At 37.0% G+C, this 18691-nt stretch overlaps 1 protein-coding gene across 3 annotated transcripts; it reads right to left on the minus strand.

Moving 5' to 3' along the window:
* Positions 1-18475, minus strand: GUF1 (GTP binding elongation factor GUF1). 3 transcript variants are annotated; one of them, XM_066317055.1, is made up of 17 exons: positions 18296-18475; positions 16903-17014; positions 15924-16072; positions 15655-15735; positions 14030-14107; positions 13131-13214; positions 12612-12676; positions 10612-10815; positions 8931-9070; positions 8237-8360; positions 7719-7851; positions 6217-6360; positions 5162-5295; positions 4612-4713; positions 2460-2579; positions 1550-1586; positions 1-516 (listed from the first exon to the last, which is right to left on the minus strand). In XM_066317055.1, exons 1-17 carry the CDS (start codon positions 18434-18436, stop codon positions 379-381), a joined length of 1986 nt encoding a protein of 661 aa, XP_066173152.1. In that variant the 5' UTR covers positions 18437-18475; the 3' UTR covers positions 1-378. The 3 variants fall into 3 exon arrangements, with proteins under 3 accessions (XP_066173152.1, XP_066173153.1, XP_066173155.1); XM_066317056.1 differs by lacking the exons at positions 10612-10815; positions 12612-12676; positions 13131-13214; ... (3 more) ...; positions 16903-17014; positions 18296-18475 and adding an exon at positions 10116-10255 and having other exon boundaries at positions 9-516; XM_066317058.1 differs by lacking the exons at positions 10612-10815; positions 12612-12676; positions 13131-13214; ... (3 more) ...; positions 16903-17014; positions 18296-18475 and adding an exon at positions 9629-9663 and having other exon boundaries at positions 9-516.
* Between the last annotated feature and the right edge of the window lie 216 nt (positions 18476-18691).

Consider the following 18691-nt stretch of genomic DNA (forward strand, 5'->3'; position numbering starts at 1 on the left):
ACACAGCACTGTTTGTCTATACATACCTTTAAATTATTTTTATAACCTTTTTTCCATATGGTTCCTCTCACACAGAGACTTGCTATGCAAAAAAAACCCCAAAGTTATGTTAAAGTGTTAAAAGTATGAAAACAGTGGAATGAAATGAAAAACAATACAATGTGAACTTTTAGAAGTCTAACTTTAATTTCATAGTAATCTACAAATATATGTACATTTTAAGTCCTTCTAATTTATCTTCCCACCCATACTAAATTCATACCATTTAAAGTCAAGTATGTATAAAGTGAAGTATTTCACAGTGATAAATCATGTATTTGCTCACTTGGCTACTGTCTGCAAAAAGCTATGATCTGAATGATCAGATGTCACTGATCTCTATTTGTCAGTTTCTCTCTTCAGAACTCGTATAAGGGCATCTCTTGGAACCTCAACGTTGCCAATTTTTCTCATCAGCCTCTTGCCTTCTGCTTGCCTCTTTAAAAGCTTCATTCTTCTTGTAATGTCTCCACCATACTGTGAAAAAAAAAAAATCCCACCAAAACAATACTTAGCCTGAACTACAACTGCAGCTACAGTACATTGCAGCCACACAAAACTCAAGGGTTTAACCAGTCAGAAAGGCTGGTTATATTTTGACAAAAAGATTATTTTATACTCCAAACAGTTTGGCCTAAAGACCACCAGTTAAAAAGTACAAGGAAGCAAATAAGCACATTAATTTGGATAAGTGAGTGTTGAACCCTGTCACCTAAATAAATACATGCATTCCTGTAAGCCTGGCTGACACCAGACAGCACATTAGATCCAAATGCTCTTGGAACAGCAGCAGGATGCCAGCTCAGATACACTGAGGCATCTTAACTAGCATTACGTGCTTACATCTTAAAAAATTGAACTAAACCCTTGTAACAGTGTGGAACAAACACCATCCCACAGCTGTGCTTAGCAGAAGAATTCTATTGCAGTTGTGAGAAAGGGACACTTGTTTAATATTTTCCTATATGTTAACTTCAGAGAGTTAAATCCAAGTTAAGTAAGAGGCATCACATATTTCCAATAGTTTTGTTGAGTCTTGTCCATAGTCAACTATTGCACATTTAAAGCTTTATTACAATGTATTACTGCACACCTAAGTAGAAGTCTAACCATAATTAAGTCTCTAAAAAAACACATTTATATTTCCTTCTATCACCTGAAAACCAATTTAGAAACATGAAGTTACCTATATGCCTGTGTACACGCACACATTTACTGTGTGTTTATCAGAAAATGATGAGAAGATGAACAGAAACACTCAAAGTGTGTGACTGAAAAAACCATTACTTTATCTGATCCATTCTTCAAGCTGCAGCAAGATTTCAAAATAAAAAAGCTGGATTTCAAAATAAAAGCTTAAAAGTATCTGTTAAAATTCCACACACACTTAGGAGCATGAGCAGAATATGTCTTTGCTGGGTTTCTAGGAAGACATGAGCCTTTCATCTTAGCAGGACTCTAAGGTTTACAAATGTCAGAAACATGAAGAAAAGAGAAAAAAAATACTTACACATTTTGCCACAACATTTTTTCTGTAAGCTTTCAGCCTGCAAAATAAAGTAACACACACACCTTAAAATGTTAGAACATTTGTATGTGAAGCTAAGTACTTCAATTGTCAAAATGTTACTTGTTTTTCTACTACTTTTGTAAGATGCTTTGGCATCATAACATTTTTGGATTTTATATACAAAAGATGAAGTTTTAAACAGAAGATAGAGTTCACAGTTTTCAATTCCAGAAACATCCCTTAGGGTGTATAATATGTACATAAAGAAATCACAGTCTTGCCTTTTTATCTGAAATTTCTGCTATGACTCACTGGAAGTGTTACATCCATGTGTATATAGATATATAAACAACTTCTTACAGCACCTCTGCCTGAATTCTGACCCTTAATTATTTTACCACAATTTAAATCCCATTTAAACAGCAACAGAAAAATGTGATAAGATACACAACATCAAGGAAATGGTTTTTTTTAAGGAAGCATGTGCTAGGAAAATTGTTATTGTGTTCAGCTGCAACATATTTCCTTTGGAACAGCACAAATCAGCTACTTTTTTGCTGACTCTCACAGCAAAGTATTCCACAAGTAGCTATTTTTTTTCAGTAGTAACAAACTTTCCACTACCAAAGAGGAAGTGGACACATGGGTGTTGCAAGTTACACTTTATCTACTAAGTGCAACTTTGACTACAAGCAATCTAAAATAAAAATGTATTTTCTTTTTATAAATTTAATTCAAAATGTTTATTCAATAGTCACTGCTCAAATGTGGTTTTTTTTCCTTCAAGTAGCATATACATAAAAATATAAAAATCAAAGTCCTGTAATGTATAAAACCAGGTAAGACTTACAAGTCTGTATTTTATACATCTTAAAAAAAGAAGGAGAATAGAAGTTTTTCTTTCACTTACGTTTCTCTTGCAATGATTTTCTTGCCAATGGCAGCCTGGATGGCTATTTCAAACAACTGCCTAGGAATAGTCTCTTTTAAACGTTCACACAGGAGTTTACCAGCAGCATAGGCTTTATCACTGAAAAAAAAAGTTCAGCAACAATGAAAATATATCCACAGATCAAACTGTTTGATTGAAGGATTTTAGTAGAGGTTTTCCCCTTCCTAACTCAGAAGATAAGCTGATCAGATCAAATTTTACATCTAATAAGTGATCTCTGAATGTCACCTGTTTCATACTAACAAGGTGGTAAGACTGCATTAACCTCAGAATATAACATCATATTTATAAAAAACACCCTGATAATCCATCACACTGAATACATTTTGAATACTGCTACAGCTTCAAGTGAAATTTTAAACTAGGTGAAGGAGAATTTTCACTGATCATAGGCTCAAGCAGTCAAAATATACATATTACAGAATGCTTTTGAAGTCTGGTTTTATATCACAAGAAAAAAATAAATTAACATACTCATTCATATCTTCTGCTAATAATTATCCAACTATATTCAGCATCTGCATATACTTCAGGTTTTGGAAAGAGAAAACAGCAAAAGGTCTAAAGAAGCTGCTAACAGATGCTTTCATAAGTCATTAGAAAGAAATGGGTCTATTCTCTATAAAAATGCCCATATTTATCACACTTTTTTTTTTATCAACATACATGTTTTCAGGTAGGGACAATGTGACTCTTTGCTACCTGTATAGAGCTGACTGTTTAAACATGAAGTACTTAAGTCAAGTTCATTGACTGTTAACAGTTTTAAGAGGTACATACATTTACTTGTACAGTAAGAACAAATGATGACTATTTTAACACTGAGCTTACAGTAATCTCTGTAATGCTTTCTCTATAAATGTAATTCAGCATAATTCTTACAGATGCAGCTTTTACAGTGGGAAAACTGAGAATACCTCCAGCAAGAGCAGAATGAATGAATGCAACTACAAATTTAAGAAAACAAAACAAACCCAGAAAACAATGGAAATCTAAAGCCAAAATAAAGGTTGTCAATTTTAGTGAGTTTAACAGTTCAGGGTCTGGACTAAATTGATCCAAAAATACATGTTAAAGCAATAACTAACTTTTGCAAGGTGGCCCACTGCATTTTGCATCCTTTCAGAGTAGGAGATGCAGGTAGATTGCTAAACACTGCATGCTTATGAGAAATACATCAACTAGCAATTGTGTGCAAGACAGTTATTCTTCAGCCCCATGATCCTTCTGAACAAGGCAAGGGGTTTATTTTCTTATGTAAGCCTTCTGGAGTTACAGAATTCCAATGATTTCAAGACTGCAGTTATGTAAAAAAAATATGAAAATATACAAATATTTAGCAACAACAAATTAGTACTTAAAGAAGGAAAACGAGACAACCCACAAAAGTTTATCTAGGCATTACTGGAAAGGGATGCTGAAGTTACAGAAGGGAGCCTTGTAAAAACTTTGTGAGAGGATAGGGGACAGGCTAGAAACAGGAAAGGCATTATTCTCATCTCTAATGCCTGAGATACTCATACAAATTGAATCATTTTAGCAAAAAAAAATCTGGGGTAATTGCATCCAGTAAATATTTACATTCTCCTGGTACTCTGTCTCGAAACAAGGTAACAACAAACTTCTATGGAACAGGAATTACCGGAAGAACAAAATCATTTTTTGTCAGTAAAGAGCACCAGAAATTATGCACCTGGCATCTCATAGATTGGTCCATACTTAAATTTGTCCAGCCCTGTAGAAGATTGGCATTCTGCATTTCTTTCTCTCTGCCCTATATTTTCCACAAAAATATGATATCCAGTAATTAAGCTGAGAAAGGGAAGTAAAAAATCACTATTAATTAAGGTACGTATTGCCTAATTTTCATACTACAGAATGCTTCTCTTTTTCAGTGTAATGAAGGTGGTCATATTGAAAAATCTTCAATGCTCATACACATTTGTCATATTAAGAGTAAGACATATATACAGAGTCATTTAGAGTCATATAATCATTTAGGTCAGAAAAGACCTTAAGCTCATGAAGTCCTATTAATAGACATTAATGTTTTCTCTGACTAATAATAGGAAGTCTTATTTCTTTTGAATAAGGAATCCAGTCAACCTACTTGTGTATGATAGTTGCCAGTTCTTCAACTGGATTTCCATTTAGAAGAATATCCATTTTGATTAGGTCTGCTGACTGGTAACCTGCATCTTCATAATCAAAACTGAAAAAATAAAAGCAGTTCAAAAATTGGTCATAATATTATATGAATTATATTTTGCATTCTTTGTTCCATGAATTTTATAGACACATTTCTTAATAGAACACTTGAACTTTTAAATAAAATGAGAGTACATCTCTCAGTACATCTTTAGACTATAAATGTACTGCACATAATGTCCCCTCCAATGCAGGAAGATGTCATCTTGACTTCGAGAATGTCTTTCCAATCTAGTGAGCCATTAGAAATCCGCATGCTTAATGCAGTCTTAAAGAACCCTTCGACACAGCTTTTGAACAGTCAGTGTCCTGAATGTCACAGGAAGAGGGGTGGCATGGTGAAAAAAGGCCTGAGGAACAGCTCTGGAAGGGCATGAGTGAAGAATATTCCTTTAATAGAGAATTTTTTAATTGAAGCTTTTAATAGCAGGGGGAGCAGGGGAGGTAGTTACCTTGCATAGCCAGAAGACAGAGACTTAAGAGCATCATAAAAATCCACCACAATTTCATTCAGTGGAAAGAGGTATTTTAGCATAACCCTGTTTTCATCAATGTACAACATATCCTTCTGGACTGCCCGACGATCCTAGACAAAGAAAAATTGTTTCAGTTTCCCTTAAAATTTTCTACAAATAAATACAAGGCAAATTAAAATGAACAGCCATCAAGCCTCTCAAGAGAATTCCTGTATTTAAGCCCCAAAGTAACTTTCTTACTGGTAGTTTGCTGAAGTCCCAGGACAAGTTGCAGCACTGTAACAAATGAAGTGGTTATAACTTAACTAGACATACAAGTCAAGCCTTTCCTCTCTAAATGCTGAATTTCTGAAATCCTGAACAGCTTCTGCTTACTGTTGCCACAGGAGGACTTGCAGGCTCATCTTCTTTCCTCACAGGAGCATGTTCTTAAATGTTATTTTAGAAAATATTTTTAATAGTTTTATTCTTCTGTATTGACATACAAGTACAGTACTGCTTTGTATTATGTATGCATTTTGAAATGTTATAAGCTAAGACAAATATTGTGAAGAAATAATAAAAACACAACATGCATGGCAGTTAAAACATTTTCAATTAGACTTATTCTAAATTTGGCCATCACTATCCTAAATTTACTTTTAGCAAAGTACAAAAAAAAAATACATGGACACATAGTCAGAAGTGTTGGAGGAAGTTGTATTTCCATGAATATACTTCTAAAAAACCAATATACATCTTATTCCTCTGCTGCAGACTCCATTCTTTCAGGAGAACAGAACTAGCTATGAATTAGTCTAGTACAGACAAAGCACTTTGTTATCACTGAGCTTCATCACTAACTTTCAATATAGGGATTCTGCAGTTCAGAATTTTACAAATAAAAAGTTAAAAATTATTTTTTCTTTCAAAAGTATTCAATAATTACTTCAAAGATACTCTTTAAGTACTTATAGCAATTATCATACTAAGTACTTTATGAGGTGAAGAGCTTAAAAATGCAAAAGACAAAATTAAAACTATACACCCACCTGACACAAGGTAATTATTTTCCCAATATATTCAGGAGGTGTTACAATAGTACCAAGAACAATTGGCTCCAAATATTCTGATACTGAAAGTTTATCAGGAAACTGAGCAGGGTTGATAATAGTAATCTGGTCTTTTCCATACTCCTGAAAACAAGCAAACAAACCAGATATTGTAATTTTAGAAGTAAGTAAAATGAACAGCAAAGAAGATAAATAGAGCATTGAAAAAACGCTAAAAAGTGTTTCAATTGCCTGAAAACATCGGTGCATTACGCAACCCAAATTTCAAAGAAGGATGATTTTAGGAAAGATTTCTATAACACATATAGAAATCCCTTATTAGCATATCCTTAAGTATCCTTATACAGAAATCAGCTTTTTACTTGGGAAATTATAGAAATACAAAAAAAACCCTTTTTATCCATCTTTCCAGGTCTCTCTCTCCCCTGTAAACTGAGGATTTTCCTTCTTACTTCATCCTGATCCTCCAACTTACTATTACACAGCTTCAACAGAAGACCTGCTCTAAATACTTTAGATTTCAGTGGTGGGGACCTCCTTCTCTAAGTAGAACTTTGGGTTCAAGCTCCCTCACATGCTGAAGTGGACTTAGAAATGAAGTCTTTGATTCCTGTGTAAGTGCTTTCATTACCTACTTTTTCCAGTCCAGCATCCCAATAAGGTCTAGAGTTACCCTTCCAAGGTAAAAGGAAGTTTATGCTGCTTATTGTGTAAATGCAATTTCCCTCTCCTCCAAAGCAAGTGATTACATCATTTCCACTGACAGGGACCCAACTTCCAGCACTTGAAAAGAATCCCACATCAACAGTCCAGAATCACTTATACACCAAAGGTGTTGACTACTTCATTCATAGCTGCTATACCAAAACAGCCAGAGAGATAAAAGGCCTGTGCCTTACACCTTGCAAGTACAGCAATGTTTCTTATACAAGTTTTTAGCAATTTAAATAATCAGCCAGTCAACTTGCAGCCTCCTCTGTCACCAGGTGCTCTAAGTCCACCTCCTTCTCTCTCTAGGACTCAAATAGCAGTAATTCTATTTGCACCCAGTTAATAAAGTTAGCACATGCCCATTTAATTGTGATCAAAAAGCTCTTTCACCAGCCTCTGTCAATCTACAGTACCATTACAAGCTCTTTCTAGAAACATTCATGTTTTCTGACTGATAAAGCCTACAAGATTATTTCACCTGCTTTTAACACAGTCCAGTCAGTAAGCACTTAAAAGAATACAGCAAGATATGTCCTATACTCCCTTTTAAAAGAAAAAGTATAAGACATAAGAAGAGAATGCTTGAAATGAAAGGGGAAAGAACAGTTAAAATCCTTTAAAAATTAGAAACTATTTAAGTAATATACTGGTGTTTCTAATGCTTACTATAAAATACAGTACTAGCCTATATATAAAAAGAGACTCTAGATGCTTATTATAGGATGCATTTAAGCTGCTGTTTATATAATTGTTTAATTAATTTAACATACCTTTATCAACTTTGCTGAGGAAAGGACAGCTTTATATGGAACTGTAGGTGCAGTCAAAATAACAGACATGTTATACTCCTGCTCCAAACGTTGATTGAAGACTTCCATGTGTAGAAGACCAAGGAAACCCAATCTGGAAAATAAATATCCTGTTAGTAAAAGTATTTGTGTATCCCCTGGAATTTCACAGTGGCCTTTTTCACCCTCCAGCATGTTTACAGTGCTGGTGTGGCAATATTAGGCAGAGCAAACAACCTCCAAGAGACCAAATAATCCTTGGGATTAATAAATTGAATAATTTGAGCCTTGGAGAGCAAAAAACCAATAATCACAAAAGTTTTCATTCTCTATGCAAACAAAGAGTGTAAGAAAATCAAATGCTTTTAATCTTTGCCTATCATTAATTTGAATTACAGCTCCTAATTTTGAATTAAATTTAATTCTACCTTCAGTTCACTTAAACATGCATTCTCAATTTCTGAACAGTTTCAAAAATGAAAGCAGCACAAAAACCTCACCTCCATCCAGCTCCTAAGGCCAGGCTACTGTCCCGATGAATAGTTACACTGGAGTCATTCAATGTCAGCCTTTCCAAAGCACTTTTGAGATTATTATATTCTGTTTGATCTATAGGATACATTCCTGTCAAAATATATTAAATAGAAGTGATGTGACAGAGAGCTTTAGGTACTCTGTACCTGGCTTTTGTAGTAGTTACTGAAGCTAGTGTGGCAACAGCTCAATGGAACTATTCAAGCTCAAAAAGTCAAATATTTTACAGGATCATTCTGAGTATTAGCTCTGGCAGTTTACCATATTTAACAAAAATGAAACAGCTGCTAAGTTTTAAAAGAAGAAAAACCAACACAATAATTCTAGAAACCTGATCATCCAGATGAAGAATTCCTTCTTTTTTTTTTTTTTTTTTTTTTTTTTTAATTTTCCGGCTATGAAGAGTTTACTGGCATTACAAACAATAATCACAGGCAAAAAATATATGTTTGTCTTGTATTCCTAAAAAACCAGTCAGCATTTATTACTAAACCTGTTAAGTCACAGGGAAAACACACAAATCTACATAAGTGATGCACCTCGGCTAAAATTCTAATCTTCCCAACTCCTAATATACATGTCTTCTTTTACAAGCTCTAACAGATCTTACTCTTGCCACTGGAAATAAGTAACTGCACTTTATATTGATTTACTCCTCACCTGCAAAAACCATTGGCTTCGCTGACTTAAAGCCAGGCAAAGGCTCCACTGGCTGTTTATACAAAAACAGTGTGTCTCCTATTTGGGCTTCCGTTACTTCTTTCATTCCAGCAATCACGTACCCCACCTGTCCTGCATAGCTAAATAAAATTGTTATTATATGGACATGACTGTTGGCATTAGCAGTATTTCTACTATTTTCCTACTTGATTCAGCCCGGACAGAAATTCAAATAAATCATCCCCCTTAAAAGCCCACATCACATCCAAAGTCCAGAAGTGAGATTTAAGTTGTTTCACCTCTGAGTTGTGAGCAGTCACAACTTTTTCTGTTCTTTTTTTTTTCTTATTTTTTTTCTATTACAACTGAACAGTACATTGTTCCTGATCCTAAACAGATTTTGATTTTGAATACTGTGTTGCTCCCAATTTAAAAGCTGGAGCTAGACCCTTGAGAAGCTCCTAAGAGAAAGAAACCAGAACAGCTCCCAGCTGCCAGCACAGCAAGTTTCATATGCCAGCAGGATGAAACTAGACACTTTCCATCAGCACATTATGCTAATAGGAGGGGAATACATGGTAAATATTGAATAAAGCACAGTGTACTGATTTTGGCTGGGATGGAGTAACTTTCTTCAAAGCAGCCCTGTATGAAGCTGTGTTTTGGAGCTGTGACTAAAACAAGTGTTGATAACATACCAATGTTTAGGTATTGCTGAACAGGCCCTCTCAGTTTCTCATTGTGTCCCTGCAAGCAAACAGGGGACAGGCAAGAGACTGGGAGGTGACACCACACCCAAACTGGCCAAAAGGGCACTCCATACCACAGAACATCATGATGAGCAATAAAAAAGGAGTGCAGCCTTTCCAAGATAGCTGTTACTTCTAGACTAGCAGAACATCATCTGCTTGTTGGAGGAGGTGAATAATGGACTGTCTTTGCATCACTGGTTTTGTTTTGGTTTTTTTCTTTCCTTCATTTATTATCTTTAATAAATGAAAGACTTGTGTCTTTATCTCAAGCCACAAGTATCTCCTAAGTTCTCATCCTGCTAGGGCAGTGAACAGGGGCTGGCTGGGTTCAACCCACCAGACACAGTAATGTAACCTGAGAATGCCCCCAATAAAGTCATTAACGTGTATTTGGATGCAAACTGGTAAAAACTTCTCCACTAATTCTAAGTACCTGATTTTCTTCCCACTGCTGCCATTGAGAAGCCAGTTTCTGAAAGCTGTTGCATTCATGGATTTTAAGTTTTCCACCCTCAAAATATGCTGCAGCCATAACTAAGATGAAGCCCCATTCCCTTCCACTCTCAAACAAGACAGTTCCTAGAAATAAATTAGACAGCTGAATAAGAATATCGAACACTAGACTTTAAACACTTAGCTATCCAGCTGTTCCAAGTACTACAGAAGACAGTGGATTAGTGGATTCCTCCCACAGCAATGCCCAAAAGCACTCCCTAAAACCTTCTGCCTCAGTATGCCCAAAATAAAAAATGACACAGAGCATTAAATTGCAAATAGTAATTATAAAAAAATCCACCACCAAAGAACAAGAACAAAAGCCTAGACATCTCCCAGTCTTTACCTCTCAAAGCAAAAATCTAACAGAAATGCAGGATATTGTAGCTTACCCCAGTATATGACTTGTTCCACTGTAAGAAGTTTTTACTTACAGCTTATGTGTTGGCTGTTCATCTGGAGTCAGAATTCCAACTTCATTAACTTCGTATCTTTTCTTTGTGTGTGCAGACACAATTTTCTGTCCTTTTGCAATCTCCCCACCAAAGAGCGCAATGTTAGCTATGACACCTCGGTAGTGGTCAAAGGTAGAGTCAAATACTAAGGCTTTCAGTGGATCAGTAGTATTACATTGGGGTCTGTCACCAAAAAAAAAATTAAAACAATACATTATGCAGTGTGTTTTCATTCAATATTGAATGAGCAAGAACACCCACCTCAAACACTTTCAATAGAATCCTATCAGGTTGGAGGGGATATCCAGTATCATCCAACTTTTCTCTGTGAAAACACAGGCTTAACAAGACAGCACAGCACCCTGCCCAAACAAATCAAAGAGTGTCCAATGGGGGGGAATCTACCACTTTCCTGGGGAGATTATTCCAATGGCTCTTTGTAGCTACTGTTTAAATACTAGAACATGGCAAAAGGTCTCCCTTAAGCCTTCTTTTCTCAAGGCTGAACAAGTCCATTTTTCTCAAAGGGCAGGCTGCCCACCTGTTCGATCATCTCGGTGGCCCTTCTGTGGCCCTTCTTCAGCCTGTCCACATTTTCTGCATAGCAGGGACCAAAAGTGAACACAGTATTCCAGGTGTGAACTTATCACCACTGAGCAGAGTGGAATAATGACTTCTTCATCTCTGCTGGTAATGTCCCTGTTGAGGCAATCTAGCATGCTATTGTTTTTCTTTGCTGCAGCAGCACACTGCTCACTCATATTGACTTTGTTATTCACAGACCTCCAGGTCCATTCCCACACAGTTGCTCCCTAGCTAAGTAGATTCCAGCCTGTGCTGCACTCCTGGATTATGTATTCCCAGGTGCATGACCTTTGCCTCTGTTGAATTTCATAAGGTTCTTGTTAGGCCACTTGTTAGGTCTTGTTAGGTCTTCCTGCAAAGTTGCTCCCCCTTTCTGAAATGTCTACTTCCCCTCTCAATTTGGTATTGCTGTCAAACTTTACAAGGGCACATGTCCCAACTTCCAGATCACTTATGGTGATTTGAAACAGCATGGAGCCCAATGTTGAACCTTGGCAAACCCTACTTGTGGCCAGTCTAAAAAGAAGCTATTTATCATCACCCTCTGGGTGTAGCCTGTCAGACAGTTCCCCATCCACACCACTCCAGACTCTAACAACGTGGTTTCTCCAGGAGTCTGTGAGAAATTTTATCAAAAACCTTAAACATCCAGGTAAAGAGAAATCCAGGTAGCCAGTGTTTACCACTCACACTACACAGCAGGTTACTCTACTGTAGAAGGTGATCAGGTTTGTCCAGCACAGCACACCCTTGGCGAATCCCTGCTCACTTTTCCCAATCACTGACTTCATCTGACTTGTGATAGCCCCCAGGAGGATTTGTTCCATACCATTCCCAGGGACTGCAGTAAGACTGATGGGCCTATAAATTCCTGGATCCTTTAAGCTCTTCTTGTAAACTGGACATTAGCATTCTTCCAGTCTTCTGGGACGTCCCCTGATCTCCACGACATCTCAAATGTTACAAAGAGCAGCTTTGACCAGACATAGCCAGCTTTCCTACAATCCTCAGGTAGATACCATCAGGGCCCTTGCTTGTGTAGAGTTCAGGCTCCTGTAACAGTTCACATACCAGCTCCTTCTTTGCTGACAGTGGGTCTGTGCATCAACTTGCATTTTTGCTCCCAAGGCCTAAAGCCCAACAGTGCTTTAGGTAAAGACAGACAAAGAAAATGTACCTCTGCTTTTCAGTCTTGCTGGTAACCCATTCACCTCTCCTGTGTAAGTGCAAGTCACTACTTTCCTTCTGTTTCTCCTACACCTCTCTACAAAGTATTTTCTCTAAATCAGATGCATATCAAATGTAAAACTACTCCCTATACTGTATAAATGCAATTCACGATTTTCTAATTACTTTATAAGATTAATTAGATACATAATTAAAAACAGACTTACGGTGGGATCTTTTCAATGACCTTTTGAAGAACTTCTTCAACATTTGTTCCTTGTTTAGCAGAAATCTAAAACAAATCCAACAACAATTTTGTAAGACATGTCTTACACTTATTAATTAAATAGTGTCACGTTTACTTAGACAGTTTGGGTGGCCACAGATAGTACTACCCATAAAAGCACTCAAAAGGAAACTCTAGAATGCTATTACTAAGAAATACTGGTTTTTTCTTTTGTGAGTGGCAATTATTTTTATGATAGAAATGAAAACCATTTGTGGATTGACAGTGAGAAATAATTTAAAACTTCAGATTCCATTCCACCAAAAAACCCTAGAATTTTTAGCTGAAAGTTATTGTCTCCACTCTTACAGGAGACAAACTTTAAAGAAATTCTTATTTCATAAGAATTCCTACAAGAACAGGCAGACAGATAGCATTCTCTTAATTTACAACATGCATATATAATTCATTTGTTACAAAGTTATATTATCAGCCATGTTATAAAACATAGAGAACTTACCCTTATACATTCATCTGTAGGTATATCAAACAGCTTCTCAATTTGTTTTTCAACTCTTTCAGGGTCTGCATTTTTCAAGTCAATCTGTAAAACAACAAACTGTTAAATATACAAGCAATCACATCTCCCACATCATCCGGTACTGGAGCTTTCAAAAGTACAACAAAGAACCTTTATGAATTTATGAGTAAAAACTCTACATCTTTAGGAAAAAATCAATTTTCATTTTATAAAGTCTTTCTTCCTTGATTTCAGGAAGGATCCCTCTGTAACCAGTTTAGTTTTGGCTTGTTTCATTAGGGAAAACACCTTTGTCCAAGAGCTGGTAAAAATCTTTAGTTTACGAAGAAATTTGAAATCATTAAGTACTACCTACAGTGTTTCTAGGATCACATATCAAGTACAATATAAATCTACAAAAAGCAATTAACATAAGCTGAGCAGTAATTAATCTTGTGATTCCAATAACACAGCCATCAAAATTGTATGGAAAATAACACTTGAATTTCGTTTAAAACTAAGACTCTGCTTTTTAAATATTGAGCTCCTACTCATGTCATTTCCTCAATATTAATGAACTTTTAACATCACCAATTCCAACCATAAAAGCAGCACTGTAAAGTCCACCAATAAGCATGTACTTAACTGCTACATTTTTAAATACCTAAATGTATTTCATGAAATTAAAAAATTCACCGCAGTTACTGTGAAATTTTACACAGAGAGCAAATACAGAAAATTCCTATTACACTCTAGTAATGTTGTATCTAAATCCTATAAATATTGTAACAAGTATCTTTCTTTGTTATATACTTCTCTTTGAGGCTACATTTCTGATCAGCCCTATACACATTTAAACAACACAACTATTTAACAGAAAACACTAAAAACTTTATTACCTTATTTATGACAGGAATTATTGAAAGCTGTGCTTCAAAGGCGAGATAGAAGTTTGCCACTGTCTGAGCCTGAATACCCTAGAAAATAACATTATAAAGTTTAACACAGACACCTCCTCAGTTTTGGTGTGGTTTTGGGAAGTATTTTTAGGCATACTATACAATTTAAAATTACTTGCCTATTCTATTAACTCTTTCATTTAGGAGATGGATAAATAAAAGGTGATTGATGATATGCACCGGCTGAGAAAAAAAACAGCTTTCCTAATTATAATTTCTTGAAATCTGAAAATAATTAAAGAAAGCAGTATGACCACTTTCTTGGAATTATTTATAGGTAGCACAGTATGCTCACATTATGCACCAAGTAAATATTTTTCTGCTATTCCAAAATAAGTAACAGACATTTTAGTTCTCAATAAACTATTTACAAATGGACTCTGACAAAGAAAACGAGACTCTTATGATGGTGACAAGACTATAATTACTCCACAGAGCAGGAAGGTACTGTCAACTTACCATTCCGTTACTTTTATAAAAGAAAACAAATTATAGTTTTTACCTCACATTTTTTTCAAAAGGATGGCTAAACCAATAGCTCTGATTAGAAGAAAGAAAGATTCCCTTCAAAATCCAAGTACCAGACAAGGGAAAACAAAGAGATAAAGATGCTAATGAACGAGACTATAAAGCAATAATATCACAACTGGATCAGAGAGGGCAGAAGTGCATGTAGGGGGCTTAGAGAAGGGAGAAAACAGAAGCTAACTTCCTGTCTTGCCTTTGCTCAGAACAAATCAAGTGGATTATTATTTATATGGGGATATTCACTACAAATATATGGGCCTAACATTGTAGGCAATATAAAGCAGCAACAAAGAACACTTGTTAAAAAAATTATAAAGAGAATATTGAGTTTGTAAGCATTCTGACTGAAGGACAAATACAGACTACTAAGTAATCACATAATATTTAAATGTGACATAAAAAGAACAAAACCCCACCAAACTCCAGTACATTTAGGAAACGCATTTATTACTGAGGCTCTCTTAGGAAGTTAACTTGCCCCTCAAGCTAAGAGCGAGCAAATGTTCACAATCACTAAAAGTTACCTAGTTTGGTTTGGGGTTTTTTTATATAACAAGGGAAACAGTAGCACTCATTTGACCCTTGTACAATACAATCATCAATATGCCATAGAAAAAAAAATCTCACAAAGTATTTTAATGATAATGTGCCCACCTTTAAAATCATGATTTAATAATCCTCATATTCTAGTCTGTTAACTGAAGATACTCAAATGGGTGTCAGCACAATAGCTAGAATCCTCCAGGCTGCCATTTGCAGAATTCATACTCCCTAAAAAACAGGATCTGATTCTTCACTAATCCATTCAGTGTTATTATTGCTATGTCATGGAACTCTGCTATCTGTCAATACCAGTGTCTATCTCTAGATAATTTTTAAACTCCCATTACTCTGTTTCTGCAACCTAATACTTTTATGGACATAGAACAGAAGCAAAAACACTAGTGGAAAAACTGAAAAAACCCCACCACCTAGTTTCCCTCCAGCTTAAGGAAATACTGAAATATTAAATAGAAAACAAGAATTAAGTACTACACCTCATTTGCATCCACAACAAGTATGACACCTTGACAGGCAGATAGTGACCGTGATACTTCATAGCTGAAATCTACATGGCCCTGTGGAGAAAACAAACGTTTACATTTCAAGTATTTCTAGAGTCTTTTGCAAAGATTTCTGTACTAAGTTGTTTTCACTTGTATATATGTTCACAGTCTTATAGAAGAGGAATTGAATAAACACAAGAAGCCAGAAATCTCCTACTTTTAACTATGAAGACATTCAGATTTGTTTATATTTAACTTACAGGCGTGTCAATAAGATTTAAGAGATAGTTTATGCCTTCATGATTGTAAAAGAGAGATGCAGATTGCGCTTTAACTGTAATTCCTCTTTCACGTTCCACTTGTAGTTTATCCAGCACTTGTTTATTACGGTCAGTTTTAGAAATTGTTCCTACAAAAAAGAAAAAAAAAGCACTTTATTAACTAATTTACTACCTAAATCCTGAAAGTGCCATTAATCAAGAGTTAACCAAGAGCAAATTAAGCTTTCCCATACAAATTAAGCTTAACCAAGATTTTCAATCAAAAACAAATCTGTGCATCAACTCTTTACATTTGTCAAATAAAGAGATTAAGAAGCAGCAAAAATTCCCTTGAATTCTGACACTTAGGGAAATTTCCCCTCCTATCACTGAAAGGGAGTGGCCCAAAGCTCTAAATCCAATCTCAAGTGCCAGACGAGCATTAGCACAGAGCAACAGACCTGAATTCAAAATCCCATTCTATCACAGGCATCAGGCAAAAATACTGGCAGTGATACATGGGAGGTAATTATAAAACATAACTTTGATCAGAAGTTTCTCTCCCTGGTTTTGTTTCACTTATCCTTAAATGAGAGTCCAGAACTCCCAGGTCTTGACAGTCCCAGCCCTTCAGTCCACCCTAACCTCTGACAGTAACCATCATAAACTTGCCATGTACTGATTCAATGGATGACTGGTTGGAATGACAGCTTGAATAAGGCACTAAACTCCTTTTCAGTCTCATTCCAAAGTATGTATTTCTTTAAATGGATTATGGCTACTTCCTTATGCCTACACGTAGGCTGATCTCAACCACAAAGTCCATACATCTGTAACACTACACAACTGAGAGTCTAAAACCACAAGCAACACTAGAAGAGCAAAAAATATTAGAAATTTAAGTAATAATTAAAGGTACAGAAACTTTAGACGCCACCTTCCATGTCAAGGAAAGGCAGTATAAAATGAGAATGCTTACCTGTAAGTTCCAGCAATCTGTCTGCTAGTGTACTTTTGCCATGATCTACATGAGCTATAATACTGAAGTTTCTAATGCTTTCCACAGGATACGTCGACATATCTAACTTTTCCTGAAAAACAGAAATGTCTTTTCATAAATCAAGGTTACAGTCCCTATACACTGTATGACCTATACTTTAAAAACCAAATTAATTCTTTTAATAAGTTTTCTCCAGAAGAAGCACAGGTTGAACAGAGATACAAAAACTTGACTTGTCACCATGGCTTAAAATGTCAGCATTACACTTTAGTCATACAGATATATGTATTTTTTTATCACTAAACAATCATGAACTACGCTGGAAAGTGTGTGAAAGGTACTATGTTCCTATGTATATTGGCAGCTGGAAAACTTTGCTTTACAGTTTCACGTCTGTGAAACTACTAAACTTAAGGATTAAGAGAACTGGATTCAGGGGGTCATTAAGGACATCATTCTTCACAAATATGATATGAATACAGAGCCACTACCTAGAGAGTCTGTTATGACAAGAAGAGAGCAGACAGTGGAAAAGGATGCTACAGTGTGCAAGAAGCCAATCCAGACACGAAAGCCAAAGTATTTTATTTATATTCAGTTCTGTGCAGAAAGGGGCGCTTAGTGGAAAATCTGCAAAGCCAGCAAACAACTATCAAAACTTTATACTACTTACACATTTTAGCAAACAAAGGCATTAATACCCACTGCATAAAAGTTACATAGCTGTCTTCTAATTAGTTCTGTTGGTTAAACGATTCCCTCACTTCTCATGCTAGTTAGCCAGCGTGGAATCCTTCCCTTGAGTCGGTGGGTTTCTTGGCTCTGAGGTCGTGAGCTCCTCCTGCCAGAATTACCTTTTTACCCAGCTAGAGCCGATTTCAGCACACTTGCTGAGCTGCCTTTGTTAAATGTTCTTTAAACGGATCAAGGCTACTTCCTTATGCCTACACATAGGCCAATCTCAACCACAAAGTCCATACATCTGTAACACTACACAACTGAGAGTCTAAAACCACAAGCAACACTAGAAGAGCAAAAAATATCAGAAATTTTAGTAATAATTAAACGTACAGAAACTTCAGACGCCACCTTCCATGTCAAGAAAAGGTAGTATAAAATGAGAATGCTTAGTTCCTTCCTTATCTTAGGAGTTCTGTCAAATATCCTTCCGGCCCACGAATTCAGCATTTTTCGTGCCCACTACTCACGGCGCACCTCTCTCCCCAAGCTTTGCTAACCTGCTCCCTAGAACCGAGATCACCCCAAACACGCCAAGCCTAAACTCGGCAAGGCAATTCCACCGGCGAGTAAGGCGTCCCCGTCACCCCGGGAGGCGGCGAGGGCCGTGAGGCGAGGCCGGGCCAGGACTCACCTTGCCGCGGGAGCTGTATGGCCGCGGGCACGCCGCGGGCAGCCCGGCCGGCCGGCGGAGCGGGGCGGCGGGGCAGCGGCAGGGGCAGGGGCTGGGCAGCCGTGCCCCACAGCGCAGCACTGCCCTGCCGGCGAGCACCATGGCGCTGGCGGCGCTCAGCTCAGCTCAGCTCAGCTCAGCCCAGCCGAGCACAGCCCGCCATGGCCCCGGGCCGCGCCGAGCAGGGCGGGCACGGCGCCCCGGAAAGGACGTGTGAGGGAGGCGGCGGCCGCGCCGTGCCGCTGAGGGAGCGCTGCCGGGGCCGGGGCTGGGTTTGGCCCGAGGCGGGCTCATCGGCGGGGTTTGAGGGGAAATATCGCTCGGCGGGGTTTGAGGGCAAATATTGCTCTGCTGGCA

The sequence above is a fragment of the Sylvia atricapilla genome, chromosome 4 (assembly GCF_009819655.1).
Source record: "Sylvia atricapilla isolate bSylAtr1 chromosome 4, bSylAtr1.pri, whole genome shotgun sequence".
Lineage (NCBI taxonomy): Eukaryota > Metazoa > Chordata > Aves > Passeriformes > Sylviidae > Sylvia > Sylvia atricapilla.